The sequence below is a fragment of the Lagenorhynchus albirostris genome, chromosome 12 (assembly GCF_949774975.1).
Source record: "Lagenorhynchus albirostris chromosome 12, mLagAlb1.1, whole genome shotgun sequence".
NCBI classification, from domain to species: Eukaryota; Metazoa; Chordata; class Mammalia; order Artiodactyla; family Delphinidae; genus Lagenorhynchus; species Lagenorhynchus albirostris.
In genome coordinates, this window is record NC_083106.1 from 74522609 (window position 1) to 74546949 (window position 24341).

Below are 24341 nucleotides of genomic sequence, written 5' to 3' on the forward strand. Positions count from 1 at the left end.
AGGGGTTGCTGTTTAATGTGTAGAGTTTCAGTTCTGCAAGATGAAAAAGTTCTGGAGAACTGTTTCACAGACACATTCATGTGAATATGCTTAACGCTACAGAATTAATTGTACACTTAAAAATGGCTACAATGGGGCTTCCCTGGTGGCACAGTGGTTGAGAGTCCACCTGCCGATGCAGGGAACGCGGGTTCGTGTCCCGGCCCAGGAAGATCCCACGTGCCGCGGAGCAGCTGGGCCCGTGAGCCATGGCCGCTGAGCCTGCGCGTCCGGAGCCTGTGCTCCGCAACGGGAGAGGCCACAACGGTGAGAGGCCCGCGTACAGAAAAAAAAAAAAAAAAAAAAAATGGCTACAGTGGTAAATTGTATGCTATGTGGGTTTTACCACAATTAAAACAATGGTGCTTAGGAAAGATAAATGTCACTTCTGTTCACATTTAATTAGCAAAGTAAGTTACAGTAGCTCAGCCTGACTTTGAAAGTGTGGGGAGGGGAGGTATAATCCTTGCATGGGCCCATTAGCAGTAAAGCAAATCTGTTTGGTGAACAGTATTAAGTATTATCACAATCTCTTCCCCCTGGCCATGAAATATTTCTTTCACCCTCCTTCCTGCATATAAAATGCATTCATTCTTTCCCTTTCCAGGAAAGACAACTCAGAAGTCCCAGTGATAGCATCAAGCTCAAAGCCCAGGATCCCTGGGGGCTGCACGGTAGTCTTTCTATCAGAAGGGAACGTGCAAGCGGCCTCTCCCACAGGTCCAAGTGCACTTCCTCTTGATCCAGAGACCCACCCCTCCTCCAACACACACACACACACACACGCACGTACGCACGCACGCACACTCTCCAGTGGTAGAGCAGCATCAGGATAAATTAAATAAATGCTCACATTAAAAATAAGAAGAATGGGAAACACAAGGTAGTCACTGGCCTATTACAATTCTGTTATTAGCCTAGGCTGAAGGTTTAGGTCCCCTGACCCGAAGGGTGAGGAATTTTCCCTGAAGAGGCTCCATCTGGGTTTCCTAGGAGCGGGGTCTCCATGGGCCTTGGATTTTCCCTTTAGGAGACTCCTCCTTTTCCATTATTATCCTTCTTGGCCTTGTCTGAAGTAGGCACTGAAAAATACAGAGTCAGCCCTCCGTATCTGCGGGTTCCACATCCGTGGATATGGACAGCCATAGGTCCACACCATTTAATACAAGGGACTTGAGCATCCGTGGAGTTCGATACCTGTGGACGTCCTGGAACCAATCACCCAGTGGATACCCAGGAAAGACCTTACCTGCCTTAGAGGTTGAGCCACCTTCTCAGCTTATTTCTTGCTCATCTCTGGTAGGGAATCCAAGGGTCATTTTAAGTCTCAAATAGCCAGGAGCACATTTAATCCAAGTTGGTGCCTCTTTGTTCCGTAAAACAGTTTTTGAACTTAAACTTGTTTGACTTCTTACCTACACCTATGTTTCCTTTCTAGACATATTTCTCTGCCATATTTCTCTGCTCTGTTGCCCCAGTGCCTGTCTCTCTCTCTCTCTTTCCCTGCCCCCCTCCCTAATTGTAGTTTCCTTGATCCTAGCAGTGAGAGCAACGTCTCTTCACCTGAACGGTGTTTAAGTCATTTTGAGCCATTTGGTCCAATTGAAGGGAATTTCAGGCCGCCACACCCTAATCCATGTTCAGTGATCTGATCTTCACTGCAAAGCTGGGTTTTAATAGGCTTCGTTGCTCAAGGTATCGATTTTATCTTTTTTTTATTTTTTAAATTTTTGGCTGCATTGGGTCTTCGTTGCTGTGCGCAGGCTTTCTCTAGTTGTGGCGGGCGGGGGCTACTCTTCATTGTGGAGCACAGGCTCTAGGCACACAGGCGTCAGTAGTGGTGGCTCACGGACTCTAGAGCTGCCAGGCTCAGTAGTTGTGGCACATGTGCTTAGCTGCTCCACGGCATGTGGGATCTTCCTGGACCAGGGCTCAAACCCATGTCCCCTGCATTGGCAGACGGATTCTTAACCACTGCGCCACCAGGGAAGTCCCCAAAGTATCAGTTTTATCTTTTAGCGTTTGGGTTGAGAAGCAATTGCCTTTCCAACCTTGTAAGTCCCTGAATTTGTAAACTTTCTCATCTCTTTTACTCATCCTTACCAACTGAGCAATCTTCTCCCAACATATCTCTTTCTTGTAATATCTTGCCAAATAGCACCCAAGTAAACAGTAATAATAATAATTTGTTTTCAATCTCTTCCCTAAAGTTAGGTGTGCCTCTTACCTTCCAGCTTACCGTCGGCAACACTTGCAAATGTTTGCCCACTAGAAAACATGGATTTCCAGTCCTCCCATTTCAGGAATAGTTTTCTTGACTCCCTCTGACCAGCTGTTAAGCCAGTGCCACATATTTTGGGGTTTATTTTATTATTAAAGCAGTGGCTCACGCTTAGGGTCCAAGTTCTGTGTCATTTCAGGATAAGACAGATAATCTTGTGGTGACAAAATTTCCCCCAAATATCAACAGCTTGAATAAGAGGTTTCTTTTCTCTTGTACCCCGTGTCCATTGGAAGGGTCTTCAGATGACTTTGTTCACAGCGCTAACTCAGGGACACACATGGCCAGTCTCTGTCTCAACATCTGTTGCCATAAGCAGAGCTCCAGGGGGAAGAGAAGGCGCCTCTCAGAGCTGGAAATATTTGGCTAGAAGCAAGAATAGAAGCTCTATAGCTCTGAGTTCAAATGCAAGGAACAGAACCCACTGTATCTAATTTAAGGAGAAAGAGAGAGATTCAAAGATTCAATGGCTCATGGATCGTTGGGAGGACTAAAGAAATAGACTGTAGGTTGAACTTCCAGAAAACCCTCCCAAAGTCTCACCCCAGAACCGGCTCATCAAAGGAGCTGTGCTTCTCCTGCAATCAGGAATCCACTAGCGTTAGGACCCCTGGAGAATGAAAACTCTCTCTCAGTCAGGAAGCCACCATTGCCACCAGTTCCAGACCAGGCTACACCTGCCACAGTCTATGTCCACAGGATGGATGCAGGGAAGCCTCCCCCTCAAAACCCACAAAGCTGGTGCCTGGCATCTCTGCTGATATTGTCACAGGAAAACGAAAAGCAGCAGACATGACAGACAGAGCTAAGTGCGGCCTTCTCCTAGTCTCCACTTTCTAAATCTCTTGCTAGTGCATCTGATTGGCCAAATCCAAGTCCCACCCGGAACCCCGGCTGCAGTGGGCTCTAGGTATGGTTTTTAGACTCTAGCATCTTCCGTCCAGGGAGGCACACCACAGCAAAGACGAAGTTGAGCAACAAGACAACACATCCATCCCTTAACACACGGCAGCAAGCCACAGTGTAGGGTGGCACATGCCACACCAACAATAAAACTTATTTATAATTTTTACCCCTGCCTACTTTAAAGTTATGTTAAGAGGTTTACACTAAACATCCAAAATCAGGCCCCTAGGGATTCAGGAAAAGTTAATTTTTTTCTGTGCTCTCCTCTACAATCCATGGGGGAAGATACATACTTTCGTCAAACAAAATATGTTAAGGACTGCGCTTCAGGATTTTGTGCATCCCCATAGTTTATCGTCTCCAGTTCTCACACCAATTCTTTCAGGTCATGTATCAGTGAGGGACTGTATTCAGCTTCATGTCACAGACACCCAGCTCCAGTGGCTTGAACAAGCAAGGTGCTTATTTTCCATATATAATAGGCAGTCTGGGAGGGAGCAATCCAGGGCCAGGACAGGGACCCGGATGTCTGTCTCTCTGCTCTTCTGTCCTAAACTTGTGGCCATCAACCTCACAGACATAAGACAGCTGGCTTACTTCCAGACATTACCAGCAACTTCCAGAATGGAGAGGGGAGGAACGAGGGCAGAAGGCAGCTGCGGGGCTGGGTCCGCCCTGTTATAGGTGATGTTTACACTACAACCTCATGACTCCCGCACACATCTCGTTTCCAAAACAGTGTCACGTGGCTACCTCTCCCTCTGCCAGGGAACTGGAGGATGAAAGGTTCTGTTTTGTTTTGGCCAGAACTATTACCAAAATCAGAATTCTGTTAATAAGGAAGAAAACCAGAGTGAATATTAGGCAGGTAACTAGCAGCGTCTGCCTCAGCTAAACATTATTCTCTTCGTTGTACAACAAGGAAACCAGGGTTCAAAGAGGCGGAGTAATGTGATCATAGCTTGGGATTTGAATTCAGGCCTTATGATTGCAAAATCAGGGCTTTTTGATAAGAATTTATTTATTGGGGGCAGGAATTTTTTATGAGAGCACAGTTGATTTACAATATTGTGTTAGTTTCAAGTGTACAACAAAATGATTCAGTTATACACACACACACATATATATATGTACACACACACTTTTTCAGGTTCTTTTCCATTATAGGTTATTACAAGATATTGAGTATAGTTCCCTGTGCTATTCAGTAGGCCCTGGTTGGTTTTCTATTCTATATATAATAGTATGTATCTATTAATACCAAACTCCTGACTTATCTCTCCCCTCCCCCATCTCCCCTTTTGTAACCATAAGTTTGTTTTCTGTGTCTGTGAAAGAATGTATTTTTAAACTAGTTAAAACAACAAAACACTTTGACCTCTTACCTTTATTCAGAAAACAAACAAACAGAAAGAAACCATTTGCTAAAGATTCTGGACAGCAGAAGTGGGAGTAGGAATTAGAAGCGGGGAAAGGATGAGATTTTCTGTGGGAACGGCACAATCTCATGCTTAAACAATGACAACAAAAACCTCCATGCTTGAAAGCAGCCTTAAAGATTATGGAACATTTTCAGGCTAGTTTCCCACTGCTGGGTAAAAATTCATCGCCTTGTGGTTAGAATTCATTCTGACCTGGCAAAGTCATTTTATTGCTTCTATTAACTCTTACCTAGTGCTTGAGAATTAAAGCAGCTCTTCACAAACCTAACCTGAAAATCATCTCCAATTGCTCTATGGTGTTTTCCAGCATGATTCATTTGATTCTCATTTCCCTACACCTGGCTAGTTTTGCTGTTGTTGTTGTTTGGTGTTTTTTTGCTATCATTGAGAAAAGGAAATGGTTTGATCTGCCCTGAAAGGCAGGTCCCCTGTGAATAGTGACAGGGATGGGGCTATTGGATATTTCCGACCAGCTCCCAGGGATTCTGAGGTTTGAAGGAAATGCAGAAGATATCAGAAATGGGTGCCAAGATCCCAGCTGAGAGGGGAGGGGTGGGCCTGCTTGACAGTGCATCGCCCTGGCCGTAGTGTGCAAGAACGTACAACCCCAACTGGTCTTGGGAACCTGACAGCCTGTGGCTTTTCACTGAAGGGGATGGGGTGTGTCCTTACTTTGCTGTGTCCTTGCCTTGAACCTTGGGGATTCCCCTCCCTTAACTTTCACCACCTTGAACCTTGTTGGCTCTTGGCGCTGGACATGCGGACAATCTGGCCAAAAAGGATGGCCGAACAAATGTAGCCCAATCCCTGGTTCTAGCTACTGAGCATGGCTAATTCCTGCCCAAATAGTCATTTGGCAACTACAAAGAGCAAATTAATTACACTCCTGTGAGTTTAAGCGGCAGCAACAAGAAGAAGGTGAAGTAAATAACACAGAGATTGGATCTGAAAAGGACCAGGGGTGGGAAAACTGTGTAAAACACACTTGGGGTAAAGAATCTGCACACAGATTAAATGTGATTGAAGGCTGGGAAAAACAAAAAGGGGGTTCCTGTTGGAAGATCACAGAACGCCCTGGCCCTCCTTGCTAATGCAGTTTCAAGGTGTGCTTGTCCAATCACTGAAATAATAGAGCCTTCAAAGGATGTGGCTGGTGGGGTTTTGCTCAGCTTGGGTTCCCTTTGAGGATGGGGGGGCCAGGGAATTTAATCTTGCCAAGGGCTGAGGAGCTGCCTAGCGCTGCCTGGGAAGCTGGGAGGAGGTGCTTTTCTAAGGATCTTGGGGCGGGACGTTTTTAATCTTGCAACTAGCGAAGAAGGTGGGTAGTGCCTGGCAAAACTGGAACTGGGGAAGGAAGGAGCCCAAGCAAATTCTAGTATAAAAATCACATGAGAAGCTTGTTTGAAACACAGATTCCCAAGGCCATCCATAAAAAATTCTGATTCAGTAAGTTGGGGTTAGGGTCTGGGAATCACAGGCAGTGTCTATGATTTGGGACCAGTGGCTCTCTGTCCCAGTTACTTTGCAAAAACTAAATGTGGTCTCTTCAAAAATTAGCACTCAATCCAGTTAGAGACTTGACTGATAGAAATACAAAAAAAAAGACTATTCTTTTGCCACCTCTCGTTCATTCACCTTTGGAGTTCTTTGGCCTATTCACTGAAGAATAGTAACTTACCCAGGAATTACAGGACTATCAGAGGCAACAAAATATAATTCTAGTATCGATTTCTCCACAACTGCCATTACTTAGAGCAAAAGCCTGCCTTTGCCTGCCTGAAAGAGGGAAAGAGGGACAGATCAAGAAGGAGGTGATCCCTTCCTTTCAAGATTTCCTTTCGAGATCTGAAGACTAAACACCTTTCTTCCAGAGGAAGAAAGTGCTGGGACCCCCAGAGATCCACAAGATTCATTAGGACTGTGCAGTAGCTTTAAGGTTTTTTCACCAAGACCCATCCTAAAAATACATTTCAAGACACAACCTACGACACACACACACACTCCACATACATGTACCTATGTGTGGTATGTGTTTACGTGGAAACGTATGGAAAATGGAAACGCTTTATAAAACACGACTTGCCTTTACTGTGTGAAATGCACTTATATTTTCTATGCTCTGCCCTTTTTTCTTTTCCCTTCTCCCTCCCCCATCTTCCTTAATGATAGTCATGGTACCATAAAATGGTTTCATCTTGCTGTTTGAAAAGTGCTGGGGTCAGTGTAAGATTCCAACTGTTATGAGTAGGAAAGAAGGGGAGAGGAGTTGGAATTGGAAAAGAGGTTTGTTTACTCACTTTTTCCTTCTTCCTTCTTCAGGAAGTAACTCTCTTCATTTATCCATTGTCTAAATTGGCTAAGACAGCATCCACATCCTGCAGAGAAGACTTTACAGTTTTAGAGGTTGATACATCAAAACAAGAGAAACACTCCTCGGAATTTACTGATAAACAAAGAAGTCTTTTGGGGCAATATGAGTATCAAAAAAAAGTAATAATGGCAATAGATTGAAGCATGCCAAATATATAAAAATCCGTGAGTTCCTAAAAATATTACAAAAAAGAAAGTCATTGACCACTTCTGGAGTTTTCTAGGATACTAATTCATTACTCTGAAAATTAATAAAGAAAAATGTCAAGCATTAAAATTAATTACCTGATAATGTTATTTAATACCTATTTGTAGCCTCTGCGTGACCAAAGTGGATTTGGCCATATTTGTAGCATAAGGTTTCATTAGTGTTTTCCTATAATGTGAACTTTTGCCTTCTAATATGATTATAAAACTAACCATGCCTAATTTTGCTTTTTTAAAAAAATAATTTCATATGAGTGGAATTATTCAGTATGGTCTTTGGTATTTGCCTTCTTTCACATAGCATTTTGTTTTTGACATTCATCCATTCAGGAATATTTTACTCCTCTTTATTAAGCTGAGTAGTATTCTACTGTATGTAGTTACCATAATTTGCTTAACCATTCACTAGTGCTTTTCCTGTATCTATTGAACTGATGGGTTTTTTTTCCCTTTATTCCAGCAATACGGTGAGTTACATTGACAGATTTTCAGGTTAAACCAATTTTGCATTCCCAGGATAAACTTAACTGGTCATTCTCTTAAATGTTGTTGGATTTGATTTACTAAAAAGAACTTTTTTAATTGAAGTATACCTGATGTACAATATTATATAGATTCCAGGTATACAACATAGAGATGATTCACAATTTTTAAAAGTTATATTTCATTTATAGCTACTTGATTTACTAAAATTTTGTTCAAGGTTTTTGTGTCTATTTTATGAGGGATATTGTTCTGTAGCTCTCTTTACTTTTGTGGTTTTTCACTGGTTTTGGTATCAGGGTAAGCATGATTTCATAAATTCAGAAGTGTTTGCAATGCCTGTTAAATGCCTTGCAGAACTTTGAGAAACATTAAATTATGCATATTTAAATTGTCATTTAAATATGTTTCAAAAATAAAATAATCTGTTCTGACCTTCTTCAGTCTTCTCTAATTTCCATAACAAATATGGAAGGTGAACTCTGTTCACCTTCAAGCCTGGTTTGAAGGTGGCTGAATTAGTGAGTGATTTGTAATCAGATTTCAGGAAACTATTCCTAAGCAATTTTAGGGATTATTGTCACTAGAAACCTAGAAGGGGAAACCGAGACCCTTAAAGGTTGCCAGACTCTTCCAGATCAGAGTACCTTCCCACTTTCACAGCGCTCCATCACACAGCATTCATTACAAGCTTTTACAGGAAACTATATAAAGTGCCTGCTGTGTATACATTTACCTTATAAAATTAATGTGTCCATCCTTACTCTTTTTCTTCCTTATGAAGGCCTACACTTCCAACTGACACAATCCAAAAAGGGAGCGGCAAAACAATGAAACTACAGGATCCTGTGGCTTGGGGGTTACTAGTTGAACTGGGCATGCTCAGTCGCCAGGCAGATTTTTTTTTTTTTTTTTTTTTTTTTTCCGGTGAAGTGGAAACTACAACAGAGCGTACCGTGCGCACGGAGGTGGGCGTGCCCTCGTGGAGTTTAGAACGTTGCCGCAGCCAATGGGGCCTCGCGGCCGGCTGCCGGGGCTCCTCATTGGAGGAGCGGGGAGGCAAGCGAGTAGAGGGCCCCTGGAGGGAGCCGCGGAGGTTCAGGTCCCGGAGGCCGGGCTACGCCGAGCCTTGCGCGTGAACAGCTGCGGCGGGGGCAGCCTCCAGCGGCGGTGCCAGCAGTTCCAGCCCGTTGCTTTACTTTTTAGCTTCACCAACGTCATTATGCCGAAGAGAAAGGTAAGTCTTACCAAAAAACATTTCAAAGGCCTTCAAATTGCGCTAACAGCAAATCTTGTCATTGCAGTGGATGGCGTGCAGTGCACTCGGTAGTAACTCGGGGGTTGCGAGTCTCTTTGCTTCTTCAGTGCTTGTTTTCAGTTGCCTGTTGCAGACATTGCGCCCTCCCTCTGTCCCCATCGATCTCTGAATGTTACTTTCTTTCCGGCGACCCGGCTTCCCTTCTTTTTGAACTCATTCTAGCCGGAATGGTTTCCACCTCGAACAAGAAGCAAAAGCGCTTTTCACCCCCGCTTCCAGGAGAGGAGTTTCCTCTTTACAAACTGCTAGGTTGCGGTTAGTGTGGAGGAAAAGCAGCGCGGGGTGGGGAACAAGTCCACGCATAGGGAGATCGAAAATGAATCCAATAAGTCGGGCAGATGTCGGGGTTATTCCCATGTGGGCCGTGCCCACGCCGGTGCGCAGCGATGGCTCTGAGGCTACAGGAGAGGGAAAGCCATGTTTAAAATAGCGCTCACTCCCCTGCTCGCCTGCGCTGCAGACCCGTATGTACCAACTCCAGTGTCAGGCAGGGCTGGGGACGGCGCAGGCGGGGCCGGGGTGGCTGGACTTGCCCGCAGTTGGCGGCGGCAGCCGCGGAGTTGGCCACACGCAGGACGGGACGCCGCCGGGGGCGCGCCCACCGTGGCTGCAAAGGGCAGGGGCCACCGGGTCCGATGCGGGGACCCAAGCGCACACTCGGTCCCGGAAGGCGGGGTCCGCGTGCTCCCGCGCCCCTGGGTGTGTAGGGGGCACTGGCGTCACTCCTGGCGGACTATTATGTCCCCTTCCGCACAGGCCCCGGACACCAAGTAACTCGCATGGGGACGCACGTTTCCCTCGGAGTCCGGCTGCGACTTGTCATTGTCCCAGGGAGGAAGGGAAGGCTTTCCTCCCACCCCGAGGCAAAACCGCTGTGTAGCGGCTGTGTCTAAGAAAATGCCTTGCCCTCGTGTTTCCAACGCTGTTAACCAGTGAGGGTGTTAAATCTGAAGCGAAAGGGCAAATAATATTCTGCTTTATCCGTTAAAGATGGTGGAATGATTTGTGTGTGTGTAAATGACTGAATTATTTTTAAAATATTGAAGCTTTAAAAATACAGAAGCTTTTGCCATTTTATCTGTCTTTACTAAGAATTTGGTGGAAACTTGTCTCCTCCATTTTTAAAAAAACATTACTATTAAAAGTTTAAAAAAAATCTTAGAGTTTATTGTGCGCATACTATGTGCCTCATAGTGTGGGCAGAGTTTGATTTAACATCTAGTTTAATCCTCTCGTTTAACCTTGACAGGGGTATTCCATGGAACTGGGGCTTAGAGACAGGAATTACCCAAGGGTCTCAACAACCAATGGCTACTACCAGAGATTTAATGAGATGCTGCAGGTCTAGAGGCTTTATTTTCAGACATTATTTACTCATTCTCTTCATTTAGTGGTGGGTGTGTCAAGAGGAGTTTGAAATGCAAAGAGACTCCCAGCCTAAGAAGATGGATGGCATATTGAGTACTAATAATTTAGGTTCATTATTTAAACTTAATTTTTATGAAAGTATTGTTTTTGCATTACTAGAACGAGGATATTAGAATGAGACCACAATTTTCAGCATTTTATCTTTGGTTTAATGACGAAGCTGGGAATTCTAGTAGAGTCACCAAGAAATGGGTTGCTGAGTGAGTTGATGCCATCTCCTATCTTGGGAATTATTAACAAATTTAGACAAATAGTAGGTTAGAGGTGCACAAATTCTTTATTATAATGGACCCTGATGTGCCGGAATCCTTGTTGTCCAAGGGTCAGAGTTGGTGAAACCATTACTCTTACTTTTCCTCATTGCCCACCTCTCTTAGGGAAATAGAAGGGAAGAAAAGAAGAGCAGTAGAGGAACTGGCGTTTAACTATTGTTTTATTTCCCTAGAAGGCAGGGAAGAAGCTATCCATAAAGAAGCTAGCCAGGCATCCTGGGACTAGGGGAAGACCTGTATGCAGGCACCTGTGTGGCATCCTAGGGACATCAGAGTGTTTTCAGAGGTGGGAAAGCTCTCCTTGATGAATAGAAATGCTCTTCATTTATACCCATGGCCAAAAGACCTGGACAGGAGCGGCCACAAATTAAACATGGCTTCCACGGCCATCCCATCTCCAAGGCAAACCTTGGAGCCGCTAATGGAACCCCGGAGGTCACGGAAACTTACATAGGAACCAATAGTCATTAGGTAAAGGCTGCCTAGACGCAAAGAAGAGAACTGGAGCCAGTCTGTTTGTTGCTCTGCAGGATCTGTGAAGCTGGGGTATCATGTACATATTGCTCCACGGTATTTTTCTTGGCTGTAGCACTGCCTGTTGTACATTATAAGTTTCGAAAGTGTCCCCACAGTGTTTTCTTTCTTTTTTTAACCATCTTGGCCCCTTTTTTTCAACTTTTCCCAGAAATCAAGAAAGGTTATTTAATGAGCACTGTTGAGGCTGCAGAGTAAGAAACAGCACTAATAAAGTCAGTAGAAACATCTGGAATCCTAGCACTGCTTGCGTGCCATAGGGATATGAAGTTTACCCTCATGGAGCTTCTGTTTAATTCAATGAGGTGATAAGAGTAGTGGCCACAAAACAATTGAATGATATTAAGCCTGTATATATGTCCCAGAACACATAGTATAGATTCTAAAAGCTGTAGGATAGATAAAGAAAGAAGGTTGAACTGGGGCCAGTCTTGAAAGTGTGTGTTGGCGGGGGGCAGTTTCAAATATACAAAGAGAAAAGCAGGCATTTTCTGTTTTCAGGCATTTGGCTGCCTCTTCTGATTGTATCTCAACATGACCAGGCCTCAGGTATATACTGTACCTCCAAGGCCACAGTATCCACATTAATAGAAAACAGTCTTATGACATTTCTTTTCTTTAAATATATTTATTTATTTATTCATTTATTTATTTATTTATTTATTTTTGCGGTACGCAGACCTCTCACTGTTGTGGCCTCCCCCGTTGCGGAGCACAGGCTCCGGACACGCAGTCTCAGTGGCCATGGCTCATGGACCCAGCCGCTCCGTGGCACGTGGAATCTTCCCGGACCGGGGCACGAACCCGTGTCCCTTGCATAGGCAGGCAGACTCTCAACCACTTAGCCACCAGGGAAGCCCTATACAATTTTTAAAGGTTACTTTCCATTTACAGTTGTTACCAAAAAAATTGGCTATATTCTCCGTGTTGTACAATACATCCTTGAGTCTGTCTTACCTTTGTGAGTTTTATCTATATCTTCGTGTGTGATAGTCATAACTACACAAAACCAAATGGTTTTTATAACTGCGGGAGTATTTTTTGAAGCAGTATAGCCCTCAGTGGTGACGAGTTCTTCAGTTAGCGTTCCATCCCTTCCCAAGTTGGTGAGATTTAAATAAAGTTGAGTTTCCTCTATTCATTACCTAATGGGTGGTGGGTCACCACCCACTAATTCCTAGACTCAGGTGGTGGTGGGACAGTGAATGACTGAGTTCTAGACTGTTCTGGTCAGACATCCACGAATGCTTACAGTGATCACGCTGTGATGTGATGACCTGATGGTCTACACAGAGACCTCAGCCAGCAAGTCCTAGAGCCATGGTCCTGGCATGAGTAGCAAACACATTTTCACATCCTTCTTTTTATTTTTCCAGTTCTTCATCACTGGAACTATTGGAAATGTCTAGTGTATCACATCAGAAATTTTCTCTAATGAGGCAGTTTTCCAGGAATTTGAGATGTAAACCCTAGTCTCTCTTTACAGTTAAAATAAAGGTTTAAGGAAGAAAAGTCTGTCTGCCTCTAGCTTTGAGATTTGAAATTACGTCTTATCTCTTTTCATAAAGTAGAAAGGCCCTGGGCTTGGCACGTGGGATGCTTAACTAACAGTACTCAAGGTTTCTGATTAATCTTTCAAAGGAGTATCACATATTATAACACCAGAGACAGATTCTGTAAATGAAAATAGAGATAACTTTGACTATATAAAAATGAATATGTCAGTATGGCAAAGAAAAGAAAACTCTGTTAACAAAATTTTAAAATTTATGAACAACTGGGGAAGAAGTAATTTGTACCACGTATCACTGAAAAAAGTGTGCTATTTTAGAAAGATAAGGAGGCTCACATGTCCTTATGGAAAAGATGTATATCCTTATAAGAAAATAACAGACTCAATAGATGAAAATGTTTAGTTTTACTAAAAGTCAGAGAATAGTATATTATTAAGAATAATGAGATATGAGTTTTTAAAACCAGTCTGGTTTAAAGAAAAGATTGGAAGTGTTACTGCCCAGTGCTTAGTGACACTGACACTTCAGCAACTCTCAAGCAATGTGGATGGGGGTATAATTTCGTTTAAAAAATAAAAAAGCTTTATTGAGGTATGATGTACTGACCATAAAATCTGTTCATCTATTCAAAGTATACAAATCAGTGATTTTTAATAAATTTATAGAGTTGTGTATCATTACTATAATCCAGTTTTAAACCACTTCTATCACTCCAGAAAGGTCTCTCCCATTGTTGGCAGACAGTCCCTACTCCCACCCCAGTCCTAGACAACCACTAACCTACTGTCTCTATAGATTTGCTTTTTCTGGAAATTTTATGTAAAAGGAATCACACAGTATGTAGTCCGTTACGTCTGGTTTCTTTCACTCAGCGTAGTGTTTTTGAGGTCCACCCATGGGTTAGCATGTATCTGTAACCTCATTCCTTTTTAGTGCCCAATAATAGTCTACTGTGTGGGTATTCGACTTTTTGTTTATCCTTTCACAAGTTGGTGGACATTTGGATTGTTTCAATTTGGGGTTATTATAAATAACGCTGTTGTGAATATTTGTATGTAAGTCTTTGCACGGACATATTTTCATTCCTCTTGGGAAGTTTCCTAAGGGTGGAACTGGTGGGTGGTATGAAAGTCTATCTTTAAGAAACTTCCAAACTGTTTTCCAAAGTAATTGTATCATCAGTGAATGAGGGTTCCAGTTTTTCCACATCTGTGCTCCTGGCTGGTATTGTCAGGGTTTTTTGCTTATAGCCTTCTAATTAGTCTAATTTACCATAGTAAGTAATGATGATGAGCACCTTTTCGTGTGTTTACTAGCATAATGGATATCCTAGGTGAAACATCTATTCAAATATTTTGCCCATTTTGAAATTGGATTGTTCATCTTATTATTGAGTTGTAAGTGTTCTTTATATATTCTGGACACAAGTCTTTTATCAGATATATGATTTATAGATCTTTTCTTTCAGTCTGTGACTTTTAAAGAAATTTTGTCTTGATCTCTTGCAAAGAACAGAAGCTTTTTAATTTTGATGGAATCCATTTGGTGTCCTGTCTAATACATCTTTGCCTAATCTAAGGCCACAGATATTTACTTCTAGAAGTTTTATAATTTCAGCTCTTATATTTAGGCTTATGATCCATTTTGAATTAAATTTGTGTATAGTATGAGATAAGGGTTTCAGTTCTTTTGTGTGTGTGTGTGTGTGCGCGCGCACGTGCGCAATGTGGATACCTACCTGTCTCAGCACCAACTGTTAAAAAGACCATCTTTTTTCCACTGAATTGCCTAGGCACCTTCGTTGAAAATCAATTCATCATAATGTAAAGGTTTGATTTCTATCCTCTGAGTTGTGTTGCATTATCTATAGGTTTGTCCATACGTCAATACCACATTATCTTGATTACTGTGGTTTTATAGTAAGATTTGGTACTGGTAATGTCAGTTCCTCACTTTGTTCTTCCTTTTCAAAATTGTTTTGGCTATTACATCCTTTGCACTTCCATATAAATTTTCAAATCAACTTGTAAATTTCTACAATATGCCTGCCATGATTTTGATAGGGATCGAATTGAATCTGTAAGTCAGTTTGGAGAGAACTGCCTTCTTAGCCATACTGAGTTACCCAGTCTGAATGTGAAAGGGCCTGCTATGTAGTATGCCATCCATAAATACTTGCTGAATTTAATTGCGCCAATATTGATATGAAACCTGTATTTGAGTAAAGGCTCCAAAATGCCAGGGTTATACATTTTATTCATTCCTTCACTCACTTCATGTTAAATAAACATTTATCAAGCATCACCTTTATGCAAAGTACCATCAGCTTGGGAAAGTAAGCGCATTATTGTTTTTTCCAACCCTTTTTGAAGTGAATGAGTAAAAGCCCTTATTTTTAAGGATCTTTCAGTCTGACGGGGTACGTAATATACAGTCAGTGTTCATAATTCAGGGCAAGAGGTGATAATGAGCCACAAGAAAAACTATGAGCTCTGAGCATTCAAAAGTTTGGTCAGACTCTGTGTCCAAAGAAAAAACACTGGCAGAAAGTTGTTTGGTTAAAAGGGTTGGGGAGGGCTTCCCTGGCGGCGCAGTGGTTGAGAGTCCGCCTGTCGATGCAGGGGACACGGGTTCATGCCCCGGTCCGGGAAGATCCCAGATGCCGCAGAGCGCCTGGGCCCGTGAGCCATGGCCGCTGAGCCTGCGCGTCCGGAGCCTGTGCTCCGCAACGGGAGAGGAGAGGCCACAACAGTGAGAGGCCCGTGTACCGCAAAAAAAATGGTTGGGGATTATAGTTTCTTTTTTTTAAATCACAAGAGGATCAGTGCTAGTTTGTTAATAAAGGTGATCTCTGAAGTCTTGCTTTCTTTGAAGTAGAAGGAAGTTAAATTCAAGGCCGGTTACAACATTTGGGGTTAGATTGTGTACGGTAGCTACCCTCACTCATTAGTAAAGATTCAGTGATTTCTTGGCCCCTGTCCTTTTCTGTAACCACCCTCTTGTGTTTAAAAGGTGGTTGTCTGGGACCATGTTTCTAAGTTGACACATGTTATTTGATTGATTACCTAATTTTGAATTAACTTTGTAATCCTTCTAATTCCACTTGACCATGAAGTCTTGGGTGGCTCTGGTCTTTTTTTTAATCCCCCTACCTCTCCTCGCACAGGTACTGTAACTGTTTGCTGAACGAGTGCATGAATGAATTGTTTTCAAGGGAAGAAGGTAGTAACTTTAATTATTTCATATCCTTTTTGGGGAGCTAGTCCAATATAGCCTGGCTTTACTGTTTACTAGCTGGGTAATTTAGGGCAGGTTACTTAACTCCTCCCTAAGCTTCTGAGTTCCTAATTCTCTGAGACTCGGTTTCCTCATCTGCAAAACTGGGCTAAAAATATGTTCTACCTCGTTGGGTCGTCGGAGGCATTAAATGAGATGGTGAATGCACAGTTCTTAGCACAGGGCCTGGCGTGTGTGAGACGGTCAATGGATACTCATTATTGTAGTGCTGATATTTTTAATTATTAAGAGAACTACAGTGAAATAACAGGCTTCTGATAAGCCAAGCTTCCGTTTTGTAGGACCAATGGTGCACAGATCTCACCCTGTACGGCCAGTTAACTGCAATTATAGGAGTAGGTAGTGTTTTTGAAAGAACATAAGCTTTCATCTGGTGCATTTTTACATGGTTGATTTTTCTCAGAGAAAAAATTATGCTTAAAAATATTGCCACATAACATTAAAATTCCCTTGGCAAATCAGTTACCAAGTGATCCTCTTTTCCTATATTTTTTCCCCCAAAGCACTGCCTTTGTTTACACCAAAGTTAAATAGATTCCACTTTCCTGCGGGGTACAATTTGGAAATGGCGACTGAAGTAAACACCGTTTAATCTGTCTGCTTTCACAGTACCTGGTATGTTGAAATACGATGTTAGTCTCCTGAGTAATTTAAAAATCAGTGTTGAAGATAACGAACCAAATCAAAATGTTGAATATTTTCTCCCACTGGCTGCTTATTTATTGTACATTTAACTGCGTTCTTGGAAGAGTTCAGCGGAATCATGTGTGGGTTCCTGGTCAAGGTATTTATTGAGTCCAGTATTTTTACATCTTGTGAGCATGTCCAGAAACAGGGCCATTTATATATGCCCAAGGCAAATGCATGTTCAGTCCCAGAAAGTAAATGATATGCATAATCAGAAGTAGGGAGATACAGAAAAAGGTTTTAAATCTCAAAATTGGTTCCAAAATTTAATATTTTAAGAAGAACTTATATCCGTAACAATATATACACATATTTATTCCCATTAAAATTTAAATAGCTACCACTTATTGAATACCTGGCTGTACCGGACGTGAGCTTTGTGCTTTATAGTCGTTAGAATAAAATAAAAATTAAATAAAAATATGTGAAGTTGTTAGAAATAAACCTGTGTGGCAAGTATTACGGTGCAATTTCATATTATTTCATTTTATTCTCCCCGCCGTCCTGCGAGGCTATCCTCATCTCACAGTAAATAACATGTAGGTGGCTTTCTGTGACTCAGTCACTGTTCCCAGCACTTTGCGTTAATGAGCTGAATCGTCCAACCACCCGGTCAGGTGTGTGCTCTCCACACTGACATCTTCAGAGGCAGCGGGTGGCCGAGCCGGGAGTGCAGTCCTGGCTGTCTGGCTCCAGAGCCTGTGCTCTGAACCACCGAGCCCTGCGGCCGGTCCCATCCACATCCACAGTGAGAAGACTGGGATTTAGTGCAACGAAGGCATTTCCCCTGGGTCACACAGCTGGGAAGGGACAGAGCCAGGAATTCTACCCCAGCCCTCTTTTACTCAAGCTTTTTCTCCTAACCATGACACCACAGTACTTCCCGTAAATATTTATTTCTATTGGCCTCGTGTATTTTTATTTAAATCAAGGTGCCCAACAAATGAAACAGGGAAGATTCAGGAGTTATGTAAATATGTGAGTGTCCATCTGTTTAAAATGTTGTCTTTATTAAGATATAGGCTGATGCCGTTGTTTCTAGGTACCAGTCATAGGAAGGTACCCCACAAGTCATTATTATCTGTGATCATGCCCTAAGGCTGCCCTCAGGGTCCAGGCCTCTGGCTTCTGAAAGATGGACGTTATCATGAAGCCTTCTGGGTGTTTCAGGATCTAATGGACTGTAGGGTCATATACAAGGTATATATATGACGTTTCCTCATCCAAGCCTTGGTATCTGAGTATTGAGGGTCTAAAACTTCATATTTTCTCAAATTCCACCATGAAACTGCTGGATTTACTATTTCTAAGGTGTATTGTCTTCGTTAATTTGTTATATTTCAAATAATAGGGATATTCCCCTGAGACCAGAAACATGTAAACACACTTGCATATTATACAATATATTGAGAGGTTATAATGTAAATGTTAAGCCACCATTGCTTATACATTGGATTTTAAAAATGAGCAGGTGTTTTGTTTTAGCAGGTGCTAAAAGCCTCATAGTTTAGCAAAGCTGTTGGACCTAGAACTGGATGGAGTTTCATTTCACAGTCCTGGATTACCAAATGATTCATGTTTAATTACAAAAGTTATTTTTAAAAGATATAAAGTGATATTATTTTAAAATTATATCTTTATTATTCTGACCCCATACAAAGGTAAATACAAAGTTTACCCCAAGAGATTTTTTTTTTTCTTTCTTTCTCTCTCTTTGTTTTTTCTTAATTGGGTACAAGCTGTGGCTTTTTACAGTACAGTACTGGACAGAATTTGTTAAATCCTACTTCGCAGGAAGTTGTGAGTCTTGGGCCTGGTGTATGTAGGAGGTAAACATACCAAAGGCTTGAGGTGATCAACGTGTGAAGCTTGAAGACTTCTTCTGAAGTTTCATATATATGCCACATAATACAGTTTTTAACTGTATCTTTTCTATCCACTTCTCATTGCTTTCCTTTATCGCTTCTCTTAATTAAAATTTTTAATTTTACTGTTCCCCCTTTGAGTGGTCACATGTCCATCACATCAGAGCTAGCTGATTCATTTTGCAAAAATATAAGAAACATCATAACTGTGTTTATCATTTAGTAGAAATAAACTCATGTCTGAGCAAATAGGAAAATAAAGTAACTATCTGATAACATCCCTTTAAAATCCCTGGTGTAAAAGTTGGAAGACTGGGGTCTAGTGTGGTCTCCACAACTCTTTATTGGGGGAAAGTCACTTGACCTCTTCGAGTCTCTATTCTTCATCTGTAAAATGGGAATATTAAGACAGTCCCTGTGTATCTCAGTGCTACTGAGAGGATCAAATACAGCAACAAGGTGAAAGTATACAGAGAAATGTAAAGTACTGTTAAAAATGATAGAACTGATTTGGTGTGTTGCCTTTACTTTTTTTTTTTTCTGTGGTACGCGGGCCTCTCACTGTTGCAGCCTCTCCCGTTGCGCCGCTCCGCGGCATGTGGGATCTTCCCGGACCGGGGCACGAACCCGTGTCCCCCCCATCAGCAGGTGGACTCTCCACCACTGCGCCACCAGGGAAGCCCCTGCCTTTACTTTTAATAGTGAGATAAAAATACTTGTGTCTGTGTGTGTGACCATTTAAAAACCCAGAATAGTACATTTATGTGCATCTCAACATGTAATTTTTTTCCTTTTTTGTCAACATGCAATATTATTTATTTTAATTTTAATTTTTAACTTTTTTTAGAATTATCTGACAAAAATTTATTTTTGTAAGTTTAATCTTTTTTTATTTTTATTTTATATTGGAGTATAGCTGATTTACAATGTGTGTTAGTTTCAGGTGTGTACAGCAAGGTGATTCAGTTATACATATATCTGTTCTGTTTCAGATTCTTTTCCCATATAGGTTATTACAGAATATTGAGTAGAGTTCCCTATGCTGTACAGTAGGTCCTTGTGGATTATATATTTTATACATAGTAATGTATGTATGGTAATCCCAAGCTCCTAATTTATCTACCCCCTCACCTTCCCCCTTTGGTAACCGTAAGTTTGTTTTCTAAGTTTATGAGTCTGTTTCTGTTTTGTAAATAAGTTCATTTGTATCATTTTTTTAGATTCCACATTATAAGTGATATCACATGATATTTGTCTTTCTCTGACTTACTTCACTTAGTATGATAATCTCTAGGTCCATCCATGTTGCTGCAAGTAGCATTATTTCATTCTTTTTTATAGCTGAGTAATATTCCATTGTACATATGTACCACATCTTCTTTATCCATTCATCTGTCGATGGACATTTAGTTCCTTAAAAAACTAAAAGTAGACCTACCATATGATCCAGCAATCCCACTCCTGGGCATATACCCAGAGAAAATCATAATTCGAAAAGATACATGCACCCCACTGTTCATTGCAGCGCTATTTACAATAGCCAGGACATGGAAGCAATCAACATGTAATATTTGTAATGGGAAATTGTGTCTTGCTATTCCAAGAGGCTCACAAATGAGGGGGAGTAGGAAACACTCCATTACATATTATGTGTTGCTTGCCTGGGTCTACAGGTTAAGATGTTTCCCACCCTGGAAGCGCTTTGCTCTCCTAGCATCCCAGATCTGCACACAGTTTTGAAATTGGGAAAGCCAGCAGAAACGACTTAGAGTGGTGTAGTGGATGAGTCGTGAACCTGAGCCAGCCTCCCTGGCTCTGAATCACAGCTCTTCCACTGACCAGCAAGATTACCAGCTGGGTCATCTTGGGCAAGATGCTAGGTTATCTTGCAAGATGCAAGATTACCTAACCTCTCTGGCTTCAATTCCGCATTTAGACAATAGACATGATACTGTTTACCAACCTCACAGGATTGTAATGAGGAGATTAACTCATTCAGATCATTGTCTTGCACATGAATGCAGTACAGAATCCATGTTTACTGAGATTATGGTTGTTCCTTTGGGTCTGTTCTCGTGTCCTTTTCTAGGACTCCCATACCTGGCATCTCTGTCCTAGACACTTACATAATGTGGTTAGTATGTACACGAGCATCTCACAAAGTCAGGCAAGTGAGAGCTTCGGGTCCATCCTATTCGTTTTCCTCATGAAGAAACTCAGGCCCAGGGACATAAGATACAAGCCAGACTGGGGTCAGGCTTCGAACCTCAGCTGGGACCTTCGCCCACGATCCCATTCACACAACAGGGAGTAAGAGATAGCTGTCATGAAAGAGGCAGCTCAGACCAAAGAGATATGTGAAACATTTTAAATTATTTCATATTAATGATATACTTCCATTATTAAATTATGTGTGTTTATGTGTATTAAATTATGTGTATTTATGTGTATTAAATTATGTGTATTTATATAAGAAAAGTTCACTGAACATACTTGAAGAGGGCTTTTTCTTTGCCTCCAGTTATCTTTTGTAATGGAGTACAGTGTGAGATAGTTTCCCTAAAAGTATCTCTCAGAAAAGAAGAGTTGCTGTTTACATCGTTTCAGCCAAAGCCTTCTAAAGCAGAGTTCTTACTCAATTACTTTTATCTTGAACAACAGAATTTTACGTGGGGAAGACATACTAGCCTCATGGCCTTAATAAGCTCTTTGGGTTTATAGAAGTTGATGAAATTAATAGGCACAAGCAAGGAAGGAGGTAAGAATGAAATTTGATATCAGTTTGATTATTAATCCTTTGCATGTGATCTCTCAATCCTAAATGCTGGATTTTTAAGGGTTATTTTAAAGAAAGCAAGGCAGTATTGGAGGATCCCAAACATATACTTACAGCACAAATGAAAAGCAGCCATGCTGATGTTAAACAATGGTCCTTGTGGCTTTGAATAAAATTTTCAGTGTCTGTTTCATATGTCAAATTCAAATATGTGAATATTTGAGTTTAAGGGAAGTACCTGGTATTTGGAAAACTTCATAAGAATTTCCTGGACAGTGCCTCCATTTGTGGAGGGGAATTAATCAAGTAGTTGTGTTTATGTGTTAACTTTAGCAGAAAAGTAAAGAGTTAGTTATGGATACATTTCAGTCTTTCTCGGGGTAGGTTGTTTGGATTTTTGTCCTAGAATGGTTTCTCCTCCTCTAACCAGCTTACTAGTGGACTGCCTTCTTTTCTCCAGCCTTAGGTTTATAACAGAAAATGTAAATTGATTTTAAAAGAAAATGTAAAGAAAAATAATCATAATTTAAACATATTGACCAGCAAGTTAGAGAAAAGTCCCCTCAAAGTAATACATTCCCCAGGTGAAAAGAAGTGGTTGTTGGTTTGTTTGCAGGGTTACGTCTGCTCCCAGCTTTCGTGCATCAGCACGGATAACCCAGGAGCTGAGACTGGATTTGTTCTATAGCTGCTGGTAGATGGTTACTTGAATTTCATAGGTACTCTAGGCTCTCAACAAATTCACTTAAGTTATAAGCAGTAGCCCTTGTCACTTAAAATCTTAGAAGGAAAACTCTGAGAGCCTACACTTCAGTAAAGACTATTTGGAACTTTAATACAAGGTCCAGAACTCTTTGCTGAGAACCCTGAGCCCTGCTCTTTCTCCTGTGGCTGAGAAATATGGCACCAGGAGGTACTAGCCTTTTGTTCCTAGCTTCCTGCCACACCCTCAATGTTTTTCTCTGTAGTGACAAACTTGGAGGCTAAGACCATGTAGTGCTTGCTGTTCCCAAGCAACTGTTGAAGGCTATAAGGATTTTCTCATCTTCTCTGATACCTTCCTGAGTTTGGAGCGAGAAAACTGGGTTCACGACCCCCACAAGAGCCCCTGTGTAAGGTGGTAACCACTGTTACCAGGGGAAGGAGAAGCAGGAGAAGCTCAACAGTTGGTAATTTGTCCTGTTGATTCCTGTGGATGGTCTACAGAATGAAAATTCCAATTTTCTTTTCTTGGTTCCCTGAGAAGGGCTGTTGCTACAGTTATCTTAAGGAAACACGGTTGTGTCCCCTTCAGTGCATTTCCGTGTCTTCAGATGCAGGACCCAGGCATCTTTGTGAGATGGGAGAATGGAGACAGTGCAGTTGGTCGGCTGCTGAAGGAAGCCGGGCTCCCTCTGCCCGTCTCTCATCCTACACTCACCCAAGAGGGACAGTTCTGAATTCACGTTTGTAATGCTCTTGGCTTCCTGTTTTACCCAGCTCCAGATTCCTTCATATCAGCACAATGAAATGACTATGAATTGTATGTCTTGAACAGAAAAGGAAGAGGCAGTGTGTGGGCCAGACTTATAAGCCATTTAAGAAATACAGAAAACACTGGGACTTCCCTGGCGGTCCAGTGGTTAAGACTCCACACTTCCATTGCAGAGTGCATGGATTTGATCCCTGGTTGGGGAACTAAGATCCTGCACGCCGCATGGCTTAGCCAAAAAAAATAATAAAAATAAAAATAAATAAAGAAAATAACTGTTTTAAAAAAAGGAATACAGAAAGCACTAATAGTCATGGAATTTGTGTTGGGAGTAGATGTGGCACTGCCAAATGGGCTTTGCTTCCACTCCCCTACCCCCTTAATATTGGTAATCTTTTTAGGGGGTTTCAAGTACAGAAAAATTCAGGAAATAATATAACATACCTATTCACCCATCACTCAGAATTCACACATTTGAACTTTTTTTATCCTATTTGCTTCAGATCTTTCTAAAAATAAAATGTTACAGATAAAGTTCAACTTCGGAACACCCCCTTGGTTCCCTTCCCTTGTCAGCCTCCCTGGAGAGAAGCATGATCATGAATTTGGTGTGTATCCTTCCAGTCCGTGATTTTATATGTTTATGATGTATATGTCACATATAAATCCATAATATTGATTTGTTTTAAAATTCGTAAAAGTGGAATCATATACCTGTATTGTTCTATGTCTTCTGTTACTTGACATTATAATGAATTAATATAATTTCTTTAGGTATATTATGATAACTAATATATTTGGACTTTTTTAATGACTTATTTTGTGGTTTCTATTTATTATGTGTTTCCCTTTGGTTTGCTTTTTTCTCCCCTGCCTTTGATTGTAAAATTTGCCTTATTCCATTTCTCCTGATTTTTAAGTTTATAGATCTTACTTATTTTCTTAAAATTTTTAATGCCTGTCTTTAAATTTTGTTTTAACAGAGTCTAAAATGACTCTGTGTCAGTATCATTCTCCAGAACAAAACCAGGACCCTCCCATGCTGGGGGTGAGGATGATCTGTTCCCCCTCCTCTCATCTTCTGCGGTTGTTATTGTCTAGAATTGTGCCATCCAATATGGCAGCCATTAACTGCATGAGTCTATTAGCCAATGAGAAAGAATGAGCTGAATTTTTAAAATTTTAGTTTTAATCAATTTAAGAACTGGTATTAGATTCCATTATGGAAAATTTTAAATATGTTTGCAACAACCTGGATATGTGAAACTACTATAAACTTTATGATCTCTAACATATTTAGAGGGTCAGGTACTCCTGGTGAAAACTTAACATTTGAATGGAGGTGTGCTGTAAGTGTAAAATACATGCCAGGTTTTGAAGATTTAGTACCAAGAAAATTTGTGAAATATCTCATTAATAATTTGGATATTGATAACATGTTGAAATGATAA

General features: G+C 41.3%; 1 protein-coding gene across 2 annotated transcripts in view; it reads left to right on the plus strand.

Annotated features, from left to right (window-relative positions):
* Positions 1–8786: 8786 nt before the first annotated feature.
* HMGN3 (high mobility group nucleosomal binding domain 3) overlaps positions 8787–24341 on the plus strand; it is a 31562-nt gene continuing 16007 nt past the window's right edge. For both annotated transcript variants that reach the window (XM_060167895.1, XM_060167894.1), the window contains exon 1: positions 8787–8965. In XM_060167895.1, coding sequence (XP_060023878.1) covers positions 8951–8965 — 15 coding nt within the window. In that variant the 5' untranslated portion in view covers positions 8787–8950. The remainder of the gene's footprint in view (positions 8966–24341) is intronic.